The sequence below is a fragment of the Myxocyprinus asiaticus genome, chromosome 13 (assembly GCF_019703515.2).
Source record: "Myxocyprinus asiaticus isolate MX2 ecotype Aquarium Trade chromosome 13, UBuf_Myxa_2, whole genome shotgun sequence".
Classification (NCBI taxonomy): Eukaryota; Metazoa; Chordata; class Actinopteri; order Cypriniformes; family Catostomidae; genus Myxocyprinus; species Myxocyprinus asiaticus.
The window spans coordinates 40,270,223-40,284,096 of record NC_059356.1 but is presented as its reverse complement, the minus strand read 5'-3'; the positions used below and the strand labels follow the sequence as shown (position 1 = coordinate 40,284,096).

At 38.1% G+C, this 13,874-nt stretch overlaps 1 protein-coding gene across 1 annotated transcript in view; it reads left to right on the top strand.

The window, feature by feature from the left end:
* The window catches only part of LOC127450774 (rap guanine nucleotide exchange factor-like 1), a 56,246-nt gene extending 49,542 nt beyond the window's left edge, over positions 1–6,704 (top strand). The window contains exon 15 of the mRNA XM_051715121.1: positions 4,183–6,704. Within this exon, the coding sequence (XP_051571081.1) occupies positions 4,183–4,307 (125 nt within the window). The 3' untranslated portion in view covers positions 4,308–6,704. The remainder of the gene's footprint in view (positions 1–4,182) is intronic.
* Positions 6,705–13,874: the final 7,170 nt, after the last annotated feature.

Genomic DNA, 13,874 nt, shown 5'->3' with positions numbered 1-13,874 from the left:
CATTGCCATTCCTGTCAAAAATCAAAGATGGCGCTGCTTTGAATAAGGTCTATGTTTTCAGATTCAAACTCTTGTATTTTTAGCTGTTCTTCCTAATATTCTGCACATGTATTTTAAGAACATGATTGCTTTGCTACAGTATGCTCCGGTTTTGAAATGACTCGCTAAGAAAATAACCCCTTTCGGCTATTATTTTATCATTTATTAAGCTCTTTGTTCTCTTATTTAGTCACTATGCTGTATCTTCTGGCCTATTGGGGTATAGCAGCAGGTCTCAGTGCGTCAGGGCACTTATTTAGCTGTTTCTACCTCTGAATGAGAGCTGTAATTATCAGGGCTCCTTCCCCCTCCATCTACCTGAGTGGATTGCACTCATCCATTTCCATTAGAGGGATTGATGCTCAGCCAAGCACAGGACACTTTTTCAGTCTGATGCGTAGAAGTAGCCTTTTTAAAACAATCAATTTTTTTCTATCTGCGGCTGATTTTCATTTAGATGCATCGAAAAACAGACATTGTCATTATCGTTGCATATTCTAAACTCCATTTGTATTTATCTTTGACTGATTTGTGCTCGTGCTACGTGATATTCTTTCCTGCAATGACATTTCTGTAGGGTGGCTAAGGCTCATTTTGTGACGTGCACAGGCCAGAGGGTATCCATTTAAATGGACAAATTGCAGCCATTGACATTACAAAGACCATGGATGAACTTTGGAAGAGAGGCTCAGATGTTAGACTTGTCTCTAATGCACTCCTGCTGTCAAAGTGTTGAAGGAAGGATACCACAGCTCAAAGCTGGAACATTTGAGTTTAGGGGGAAAAAATCACCAATGAGCGCGTTTATGTGCACGATCTTACACTGATTATGTTTACCCTTACAGAAAATCTAGAGTTATGGCAAACTATCTGCAAACTTGCCATAAATTTTCTTCAAATTTGCCACTCATTATTTTCACATGCAAATGAGTTTGTAAATCACCGCAAATGTTTGCCAGAAGTTTGCAGCTCTTCACTGGTAGTGGTAAACCTGCAGCAAACCTTTGGCAACAATAGACATTTTACCACAAGTTTGCCGCGAAGCTCATTTGCATGTGAAAATGACCAGTGGCGAATTTGCGGAAAATTTGCCATGAACTCTCGATTTTTGTAAGGGTAAAGAAATATTCCAGGTTCAATAATTTAAGAGATCATTACGAAGTCTCAAACTGTTGTCGAATTTGATACTTTTAGATACTAAACCTGCATTCAAAATTCTGATATTTCATTATGAATATTTCTCATCAAATTATACCAACACCAAATTATCTGAGCGATACTCTCCACATTAATTTGATAGCTTTATACTCTTACTGTATGTCAACAATTGTCTCATTTTGTCTCTGTTTATTTCTCCTAAGGAATTTATAATTTAAATGATACTTAAAGGAATAGTTATAGTTCACCCAAAAATGAAAATTCTCTCATTATTCATTTACCCTGATGCCATCCCATCTTTCTTCAGCAGAACACAAAGATTTTTAGAAGAAGATAGAGCTCTGGCAGGTCTTAATCATGCAAATACACGGGTGCCAACACTTTGACGGTCCAAAAGTCACATTTAGGCAGCATAAAGTAATCCATGCGACTCCAGTTGATCAGTGAATGTCTTCTGAAGCTAATCGAAAGGTTTATGTAAGAAACAAGTCGATAATTAAAACATTTTTAACTTTAAATCGGCGATTCCGTCCAGGGCTCTGATGCTGTTTGAAATGGATGATCTCTCGCGTGATGTTCATTCTTCTGCTGTAAATAAGCGTGTCAGCTACGTGATGCTTCAAGTGGAAGTGCTTTTTAAAAGTTAATAACATTTTCATTATTTATTCATTTTTAACACAAGCGTATCGATTTGTTTCAGAAGACATTCATTGGTCGACTGGAGCCACATGGATCGCTTTTATGCTGCTTAAATGTGACTTTTGTACCGTCAAAAGTGCTGGCACCCATGTACTTGCATTATAAGGAATCTTCTTCTAAAAATCTTTATTTGTGTTCTGCTGAAGAAACACAGTCATACACATCTGGGATGGCATCAGGGTAAGTGAATAATGAATGAATGAACGTTACATTTATATAGTGCTTTTCTGACACTACACTCAAAGTGCTTTACACAGTGTACAGGGGACTCTCTTCAACCACCACCAGTGTGCAGCATCCAACTGGATGATACGACAGCAGCCATAGTGCGCCAGTACGCTCACCACACACTAGCTATTGGTGCAGAGGAGAGAGTAGAGTTATAGAGACAATTAGTGGATGGGGATTATTAGGAAGCCATGATTGATAAGGGCCAGTGGGAGAAATTTGGCCAGGACACCGGGGTTACACCCCTACTCTTTTTCGAGAAGTGTCCTGGGATTTTTAATGACCACAGAGAGTCAGGACATTGGTTTAACGTCTCATCCGAATGACGGTGCCTTTTTACAGTATAGTGTCCTCATCACTATACAAGGGCATTAAGACCTACACATTCCACAAGGTGAGCACCCCCTGCTGGACTCCCAAGTACCTCTTCTAGCCTCTTCCAATAATGAGAGAATTTTCATTTTTGGGTGAACTATTCCTTTAAAAGTTAAATCTGTACTACGGAACTTTGGGCTCTCTAGCATTGAAAGTTAAAACTGCAAGCAACTTTTATGCAAGTTGTGTTTCTGCACTCCTGTGGGGATGAATTTCATGGTTTGAGGTTACCTGCTTTGCCTCTGATTACTTCGAGATATTTACCTGCAGAGCTAGAGTCAGGATGTGCAATTTTCATGTTGATATTATGTTATCCATTTAAACATTAATAATCAAGATATTGTTTGCTTTGAGGAAGATTAACAACACTCTTACATATTTTAATATGATTATTCAAGTGTTTATGCAGTACACAATAATATCTGTATTGCACAACACATCAATTTAAGATGTAAAACTCGTGATATGGCTGATTTGAGTATAATTCAAGATGCTACAGTTTTATATCGCAATCTACAGCCTCAGTGGACAATGCAAGTGAACCGTAATACTACAATAGTACGTCTGTACACTGCAAACAATAAGACTGTAATATAAAAACATAAAACGAGGATTCAATAATTATGGGGATGAAATATACTTTATTAAAAATCTAAATATTATGCAGAAATATGCAATATAACAATTGCAATAATAATCAGTTCTTTAATCGTTTTGGAAGTTATAATTGAGAGATTGTTAGACGCTAAACAAATTATACATTACAGTGCTATGAAATTGGTACATTACAACTTGAAATGAGGACACATTCATGCGGAACTATTTTGTACCTTTAGTGGCTTTTAGATGCGATTTTAAACTGTCCACTCTGTTTGAACACACTATCTGCTTTTATGTACTCACTCAATAATGGACTTTTAGTTCATTGTAACCCAAAAAGTCTTACGTAGTGCAGCTTTAAATTAACCATAACTGAAATATGATATGAAAGAGCAAACTCAGGGTACAGTTGGTAGTGCTTTAGGTTAGAAGAAGATTAGTGGAGGTAGGTCTTGGATCTGTGTTAACCTGCAGCTGCATCAGTCTTGCCACCATAACTTGAGTGACAGCTGAATGTGATGCAGAGGCGGAGTGACAGTTTTTTTTAGTTTTTATTCTGCACAATGTGAAGCTATTCATAGCTTCTGAAAAGAGCTGTTTTCCTCCCTCCCTCTGCTCTTGTAGTTTTTTCTACTCACTTTCTTTTTGGAGAGTGTGTCTTAGCAACAGAATGGATGCTGTATCTCTAAAGTTAAGACAGCTGGTCGTGCATTTGCGTGCATACTGTATGCGTGGCGGTATCTCAACCCTAGCACTCCACCATGTGGTCAGCCATGTTATCACTTTTTTATCACTCTTAAGCGATGCAGATGCTCCTCTGTTATTGGAGGATGCTGAGAAAAATAATTGAATATGAATATGAAAGTATATAGTTATATAAACCCATATAACTTTCTGCAGTGGAAAACACAAGGGGGTTATTTAGCAGAATAGTCTTTTTTTTCCATATAATGAAAACATACAGTGACAACAGGCTGTCAAAGTCCAAAAAGGATAGATAAAATATCATCATAAAGAAGATAAATAAATATCTTCAATACCTTTAATGGATTTCTTTTGCTTCTCTTTCATTTTCTCTCACAGCAATGGAAGCAGAGCCGTCCCTTTCTCATCTCCAGACGAAAGCGTATGTTCGGCAGCTGCAGGTCATCGACAATCAGAACCTGCTGTTTGAGATGTCCAGCAAGCTGGAGCCAAAAGACATGTGAAGGGACTAAGCGTACCTACAAGCCATATCTACAAAATCCTCTTGATCCTTTCAATAACCCCCAGACACCCAGCTTTCATTCTTCATTTTTGCAGATCAACCCAGCTGGGTTGTCAATCATCTCAGGCTCCACCTCCGAATCATTGAACAAGGAGAATTGTTCATGGTGTGAATTGTGATTTGAGTGAATCTGTGTCAGAGTTCATTATGTCTGCCCATAAGGGTCTGGGTTTAGTTTCCACCTTTTTTTTTGGTGCTGATTACGACTGTCCTGATTGCACTGCCATCAATTGGACTCAACCAAACTGACACCCATCCGGGTCACTGGCATAAGTTTAATCTGTTCAATTTTACATCTGGACTGTCAGAAACACAGACTGCATTTTGGCCATTCAATCTTTACTTTACCCCCTCAAACATCAGACAATCTGACCTCTTGAACGTCGACTTTCGGTCTTCCCTCCTACACCACCAACATTGGCACTTACTGCAACCCTGTGCAGCTTGGTTGCAGTCATTAGATGTTAGTGTTCTGTACAAAACAAATGGATCCCCAGCCATCAAATGAGTCCCAAATCCAAGACCAGCTCCTACGTATAGGATATTCTCATTATCCTGGTTAATATAGAATGATAATAAGAAAGTCATAATATTTTTGAAGAGATTTATCTTAATAGAAGCCAAACAAGACTGGTCACTCTCCTCACTTATTGAAGATTGATAACAGACCAAAAACAAGTGACCAAATGCAGTATCTGTGAAGCTTTGACAGAGCCTCTCATAACTATATTATAAACCTTTACTATACTGGTAATATGGATCGTTTCTGTTGGCCCAACCTAGTTTCAAATGTAGAACTTATCATGGGTGAGCACTTTTTATCAGTATGCCCTCGAGTTATGTTGAAAGGGCCTATAGTATACATTCATTATACAGGTCAAGGGAAAAATTTATTTTGTGGCTGGATAAGAATCAGCTTATTTGCACCCAAATGTTCTCCTGAGCTTTTATAAGCTAAAAAGACAAAATGGGCTCAGATCAGGTGAAAAACTCTGTATGGGATGACTTGTCTTGGATTGGACTCTCTCAGGATCTCCTCCTGAAGTCATACGTGAGACTGCCTGTAAGGCTGCAGTGTACATATGTCATGTAAATAGCTAAATAAATAAATATGAATATGACTCTATTTTATGTAAGAGCAATGAGATGGACTCTCAAGAAGAATATCTGTTTTGTAAATCTAAGAAACAAATTGTACGTGTACAGTTTAAAAGGCGACGACCCGGACAGAGTCTGTGGTTTTGCGATGAAAGAATTGTATTGCATATTCGCTGGTTTTATTGTTTCCGTTTGATATCATTTGTTATCCACTACAGATGACTTGTACATATCCTCTGTTTTGGTTGCATAGATTTTTTGTTTTGTTTTTTGCATTGTCAGCAATGGATGAATTGTACAGCATGTACTGTAGGCGGTTTAGTTGAATTCTGCTGTTATTTTGTTAAAGTTTTCTCATTTGTTTTATTTGATCTTTTCAAAGCGGGTATTATCTTGTTGTTTTGGTTTTGTACAGAAGTCCGTGTTTACAGTGCGTTTCTCTGAAGCTCAGACATGTCCAGTGAAAGACAGAAGAATGGGGCAGGGAAAACTGCTCTGCCCCCTTTCTTGATATGAGACAAAGATGCATCTAAAATAAAGCCTCTTGTGATGAGCACTTGAGACACTCTGCCCCAGAAAACTGTGTGTGTATAAGATGCTGTGCATTTATGTGGTGCAAACATGACACTGAATTCTGTATTGCTTAAAAACAAAACTTTCTGTCCAAAGAATGCTTCTAGTAAGTATATAGTGCAGATGCTTTTATCAAGCAACTACTGAAGGACTTATTATGGTGCAATATAGAGTCAAGTTCACAACAGTGATACCAAATGTTTCCCAATATGAGTTTTAAACCTGCAGCCTTTTTGTTACCAGTAGAAATCTTTAACCACTACACCACACTGCCACTACAAAGAAGTTAATGAATTGCAATAATTATAGTAAAATCTTGTGCCACAGGCAGCTTAAGCAACATCTAAACACACTAGAAAGTAAACATGCAATCAACATGTACCATTTATTTAGATCAATTTAAGATCAATTGTATATTTGGGCAGGACAAGAGCCATTCAATTCCAAAGAAGTAAATAATTTTCTCATTGAATTTTTCACGCAAAAATATGTCACGAAATGCGTCGCAAATGCTGACGATTCTGCATTATTACGCCTCATCACTTATGTCGAGAATGATGAAAACTAGTTTTTTTTTTTTTTTTTTACTATTCGTGAGCAAGACACAGCTAGTAATTTGTATGGGGTTTGGTATCACTTAAAGGAACAGTTTACCCAAAAATTAAAATTCTCTCATCTTTATCATGCCATCCCAGATGTGTATGACTTTTTTTTCTTCTGCAGAACACAAATGAAGATTTTTAGAAGAATATCTCCGCTCTGTAGGTCCATAAAATGCAAGTGAATGGTGAGCAAATCTTTGAAGCTCCAAAAAGCACATAAAGGCTGCATAAAGGTAATCCATACGATTTAATCAGTCTTCTGAAGCGATCTAATCGATTTTGGGTGACAACTTTTCACTGTAAATCTTGACATCTGCAGTTTCCTTGGCGATCATGATTCCAAGCTTGATTACACTTCCTAGCACCATCAAGCACTCTGCACCAGAGATTCTTTTAATTACTGAGATAGCAACCTCTGCAGCTCTATCATAGGAGAAAGCATAACGGTCAACTTGCGAGTTGTAATTCACGTTTGCAGATACCACACAAATGAATGGAGAGAGCTGCAAACTGACACCTACCTGACGCAAAATCGTCTGTGACTTCTCTTATAAAGCAGCAATTTATCATAGTATTCTCCACACGTAGTTCATTCCAAAAGGATTGTTTATTGTAAAACATGTTGAAAATTAGCGGACAGGTGGTCAATTCATTAAGTGATGAGCTGTTTTCTTAAGCTGGCTCTACAATAGCAGACTCAGGACAACTCGAATTGGGTGGGGGGGTGTCACACTTAATGACTGTTTTTGCTAATTTTGCCTTCCTATTCAGTGAGCCTGTCACATAAAAAAAAAAAATCGCTTCCATCCTCTGGCAAAAAAACAAACACTTTATACATAAACTGCACTCATTGGTCACTGCCTTTGTGGTGTGTTCCCACCCCACCCACAGCCAATGATTATTTCAAGCAAGCCGGATGTGTATTTTCAGTGTTTCAAGGAATTAACTCAACTGGGCGTCCAGACAGTCAAGTGATTAACGCCTCCCGCTGAGAGGTGCTAATATGCACTCTGTCTCCCTCTGCCTGGCCAGTGATTATGTTAATGAAGCTAACACCTGAAAATCAATGGAAAAATCAGCTAGTATAGTCCCAGCAGAAAAAGCATGGCGTCTGGAAAGCGCTCGTTAACGGTGCATTTGGAAGAGAAGTTTATTGCTCTTTGGAGTCGGCACGTATTTTTGTATGACATATCTCATGTCGTCATATAACAGACCATTAAAAGAAAAAAAGTGGTCGGAGATCGCTGGCTCGCTCCCGAACTCAATGTACATGGTAAGGGACCATTTAAATATACAATCACAATTATGAGTAGCCAGGTTGTAATTAATATTTATACTGCTGCAGTGATAAGGCACAGAACAAAGTCAAAGGCAGTCGTTAAGTGTGACACCGTCCCTCCATTTTTAATCGGTAAATGTGACAGGCTCACTGACTAATGGGGTAAGATTAATGAAAACAGTCATTAAGTTTGACACCCCCACCCAATTCGAGTTGTTCTGAGTCTGCTAGTGTAGAGCCAGCTTTATGCTATTTTAGACTAAGCTTGAAGGCTCCCCTTGATAGAAGGGCTCTCTCTGTCTGCACATGCATCAAGCACTAGGAAATGTAATCAAGCTTGAAATCATGATCGTGCATAGAGTCTGCAATGGCAAGATTTACAGTGAAAAGAGAGTACCATTTTGGTCTTTTCTAACCCAAAACCTTCTTGATTGTTTCAGAAGACATGGGTTAAACAACTGGAGTCTTATGGATTACTTTTATGCTGACTTTGTGCTTTTTGGAGCTTCAAAGTTTTGGTCACCATTCACTTGCATTGTATGGACCTACAAAGCTGAGATATTCTTCTGAAAATCTTCGTTTGTGGTCTGCAGAAGAATGAAAGTCATAAACATCTGGGATGGCATGAGGGTGAGAAAATGAGAGAATATTCATATTTTCGTTTTGGTTCTATCACTCTTCAGTTTCTTTTTCTTTTTTCAACTTGACTGTAGGTAACCTCCACCTTAATTTTATGTTACTCATAGTGTTTTCATAACTTTTTAAAAGTCATTGGTATTTGTCCTAAAGTGTCTTACCTTTGAAATTCTAGCCATTCCTGTCAGTCAAATCAATTACGTGACATTTACACGGAATGAATACACTGGTCAGCCACAACATTAAAACCACTGACAGGTATATGAATAACATTTATTATCTCGTTACAATCGCACCTGTCAAGAGGTGGGATATATTAGGCAGCAAGTGTCAGTTCTTGAATTTCATGTGTTGGAAGCAGGAAGAATGGGCAAGCGTAAGGATCTGGGCGAGTTTGACAAGGGTCAAATTGTGATGGCTAGATGACTGGGTCAGATCATCTCCAAAACGGCAGGTCTTGTGGGGTGATCCCAGTATGCAGTGGTTAGTACCTACCAGGGACATCACTAGAGATTCATGGATAGGGTGGCTAAGCCTCTTTTAGGGGGGTCTGGGCATACTCTCCCAGGATTTTTTTTAAAGCCCCCAAAACGTCTTTTCATCATGCAGTTTTAGAGTAACAATGAGTGTAAAATCTATCAAAATAAGGTTAGTTTTGGTCAAGGTTGGCTAAAAGTATACCTATCTCATTCTATCCAAATAAAGAAATGAAAGTCCACTCTGTCCCCATCCATCCAACACCAACAAAAGGCACAAATATGGCTGTACTATGTAGCCAATATACGTTTTAGATTTTATTGAGAGAGAGAGAGAGAGAGAGAGAGAGAGAGAGAGAGAGAGAGAGAGAGAGAGAGAGAGAGAGATGAGAGAAGACAGCAGCAGGTAATATTATACCACTAGAAAAAAATCTTTATTTAAGTTTCACCCTTTTGTTAACTGTTGCTCAAAATGAACCCAATAACAGTATCATCCACAATGGGGCAAAACTAAATTCAAATAATTTAAATAAAAGAAAAAAGAAAATAATTAGGAATAAAATCTGATAAAGATCCCAAACAAATATTACAACCTTTCTTTCTGCATGACCCTTTAAGATATCACGAACATCATTTATTTATGCATAACAAAAGACATATGCTGTCATATGCTGTACAAATTTAACTGAAAGCTTAAACATCTACTCGCTTTTATCACTAACCTTCATCAGACATGCTCCCTCAGCCCTGTCAGCCTCCAGCATCTTTCCCTCATTCTTGTCTGCTATATTTTGACATGTATTGTTATTAAACTCATATTTACAATGACTCTTAATAGGTGATTAATCTGTTTAAGTTTTAATTTGTTTGTTTGAACTGGTAAAATCTTCATTTCTCACAGGATTGGCCTTCGGCAGAGCTGCTGGCATGGCCTCTCTTGAAGAATTTCCATATATCCAAATAACGTTAGTCGTTAGCTAGCCTACAGTTGAGAAAATTAGGATAATACAATGACATTGTGATCAACACTATGCCACCTTTTCCACACATGACCTACTGATAACTGTTTTGCAATGGCCAACTGAATGAAAGCAATTGAGTATGAAAAGGTATGTGCATGATGTTACATCATCTGTCTCATTTATAGCCTGGCACAGATAGCAAAACTACATTAAATACAACGTTAATTAGATATCATCACCATATAACTTATGTCGAATTATGTGCTTGCAACGTCTGTTACACTGTAACTTACAGGCAGCCTCACATAAAAACGTATTGGTTAACAAAGCTTTGATTATGACCAAAGTCTATAGTAGTGAATACTCTCTATCTCTGTTCTAACTTACCACAAATTCACATCGTAGCCTATCTGCATGAATCCGTCCTGTCAGAGCCTTTTCCTGTCCGTTTACTGTTAGCTTGCAGTCTCAAGCCACAGAAGTAGCTAACGTTAACCAAAATGTTAGCTACAAGTAGGCCTAACGCCTGCTTTACATCGCACGGCGAAGCAGCATGTGGGCCGAACTGAAGCAGGGCATCACGTCAATTTCACAGCAAACAACGCATGTGCTTTTACACCAGCAGCGTTTCTGCTGCAAAAACTGCTGCACTCTATACTATGAAGGTAAAATTGTGCCTAAATGATTTGCATGCACAGAGTAAGATTTGTAAAGGTGTAAATCAAGTTGCAAGCGGAAAAAAGAAAAAGAAAAATTAAAGCAAAGTCATCAGAATTGCAAACAAAACCATGCTTTCCTTGGTTATATTACTGTTTTTTGTGCTCTCTGACAACTTTGCTCACATTTTCATATTTATTTGTATGCTTACACTGTATCTTTCTTTGCTTTTGTTTCCAAGTTCTGTGCTTGGTTTTCCAAAACTTGTAAGTAGAGTTTCATGTAAATCAAGGGGCCGTTTTGCATCCCTATTGGTCCACTAGTTCTTGATCGACAGCTCCTCCTCTAGCCAATCATTCGAAGACTAAACTAAACTAAAATGCCAAAATTAATCCCACAATCTTAACAGAAATTATAATAATGACAATGACGGAGTTGACAAGTTGAAGCTGTGACCGCAGAGACTTATATATTGTTTTGTTTAAAAGATGAAAAATATCAAACGTACCAGACCACGTGTCCTACTGTTGCATCCACCATGAGCAGGAAGTGGGAAAGGGGTACTCGGAGTTAAAGCTGATCAGGACATTTTCTGATTTATTCAGGATTTTAAAAAAATCTGATGGAGTTGACGCAAAGTGAGGACACAACTTTGATAGGCAGTTTTTAATGGAAAATATCATTTAAAGTTTTCTTAATGTATTGTTTGATATCTTACAGATCCCTACCTTTCATTTGATATTTATATTTATGAATTTGTTGCATTTTAAACACTTTGTTTAGCAGTTTAACTTTGTGACCTCTTGCTGAGGACAGGTTAAGTTACATGTGCTTCCAAGTATAGAGCATGCATTTTAAAAAATTCTAATGAAATTATTTTAAAATCTAAGTAAAAAATGCCCTGAGAATACACATTTCCTTTAGATGTAATTTTTCCAGTATTTTTATTGTTATGAATTTCTTGATTTTTAAAATAAAGATGACTTTTGTAAGACATGTTTTGTCCCATATCTCAAGAATCAGTGAGCTATTGATAAGTGTTACAAGACTGATAGTCATGAGATCTTATTTACATGATGCTAGTGTAATCTAATGCAGTCTTGCAGATTTATTTAATGTAGTGACAGCTAACACAATAAGCATCATTATTTGGTGGAGGGGGAGGACGATGAGCCTGGATGTTGTTTTGCACAAGAGGACAGTTTGACCATTCGGCTTGTTTATAGCTGAAAATATAGTACGAAAAAAGTAATTTTTTACAGCATTAAATAGCAATATCTCTTTGGTCAAACACAGCTAAAACGATTAAGTGCTGAATATTTTTCTCACAAAAAGGACGCACTTCAAATATGTTAACTCACCATCTTCACCAACAGCCAGGTCCAGCATCCCACGTTTTTTCCTTTAATCCTTATTAGAAGTTGAGGGAAATGGACCACTTTCTTTAATACAAGTGCCTTTCAATACAAGACTGAGGTAAGTTCTGAATTTACCGGCTACACGTGCTGTCACGTGCATTTGTATACATTTGACCATACTCAGCTGTATATGGGTATTGCTGTTAACCCTTGTTAAAATGGTATATAAAAGGGCAGTTTTATTTTATTTGTTTAAGCCTACTACTTGTAGTTTTAAATGATAAAACCATATGTCTGCATATATATATATATATATAATTATTTCATTTTGTTTTTGTGTGATTTTTTTTAATTATTATTATTATTATTATTATTATTAGGTTTTCCTGTGAGTTGTAATTACAATAAAAAACGCACTAGACTACAAATATATGCTTATTCTGTGCAACATCTCATTTTTCGTATGAGCTCCTCTTTATGATGTCCATCTATAGTGCAGGGTCACTTTAACTCAGCATGAGCTGCGCTGCAAAAATAGACTCGACGTCGAAACTCCCACTGCAGTGCAGCGCATGCGCTGCTTCTGCTTCCGATGTAAATACATTAATTTGTTAACATACAGAAGGCGAAAAAAATACGCACTTTTTCTGTCCTGGTTCAGCGTGCAATGGACAGTCACTAGCGCCAGTGTTGCCAACTACTTTCAATGAAAAGTAGCTAAAACCTGCTCAGAAGTCGCTAAATGACGCATTGCGTTAATTAGCGTATTCATGACGTCATCGCATCGTATTTGCATTCTGGCTTGTGTCAGCCCTTTACATCTGTTTGCTTCTCCCCTACTCTTTGTGCTCACTACTGTATTTTAATACAACTGAATTCCCAATAAAGCTGTTCTCATGTACATATTTGTTCTGTTTCTGTTGTCAGACAACGGAACGAGTATGAAATAGTGACTGAAACGCCGCCCATTAAGACTACATGTTAACCAGTAGTCACTTCCAAGCAATTTCCAAGCTGCTGCTCTGCACTGTTTACATTATGATTTTATAACATAAGTTAAAGACAATGGCTGTGCTGTGATTTCAACTATATTTACATGTAAAATGATCACTCAGCCTCCATCTGGGTAACAGTGAGTGATAAGCAAGAAAAATAATCCCAAACGGTGCTCACTGCCTCTCAAAATAATGGTCAAATTAAATTGTTTAAATTAAAACAAAGGAGGAGCAAAAAATACAAGTTAGTGATTGGTCCTTGGCAACTCTGTTTGCACATGCGCAGCTCATTCACGTCTGTGTCAGCTGCTGTGCGGTCAACTGAACGTGCTGCTCCTCTGTCTACCACTCACTGAATAGAGTAGATGCAGAGAGAGGTATGCCTGCGGCGGGAAAGCAAGACCTCGTGCTCGCGCAGCAGTACTGGTGACTCTTCTGAGGAAAGTAGCTAAGATTTGTCCAAAAAGTCGCTAGATTTGTCGCTAGGTGCTTTTTAGGAAAAAGTCGCTAAAGGGGTCTGAAAAGTTGCTAAATCTAGCGACAAAATCGCTAAATTGGCAACACTGACTAGCCCGTGCAGCAGCCTCTGCAGTAGCAGCCTCCCCCAGGTCCTCGTACCCACCCAGTAACAAGTTTAAGATGCGATGGAACGGTTGACGAAGAAAAAAAAAAATAATCAGAGAAAATATATTGACTGATATTTTTATTGACGCCTAGCGACGTCCTTGGTACCTACCAATAGTGGTCCAAGGAAGGACAACCGGTGAATCGGCGACAGGGTCATGGGCGCCCAAGGCTCATTGATGCACGTGGGGAGCGAAAGCTAGCCTGTCTGGTATGGTCCCACAGAAGAGCTACTCAGCACAAATTGC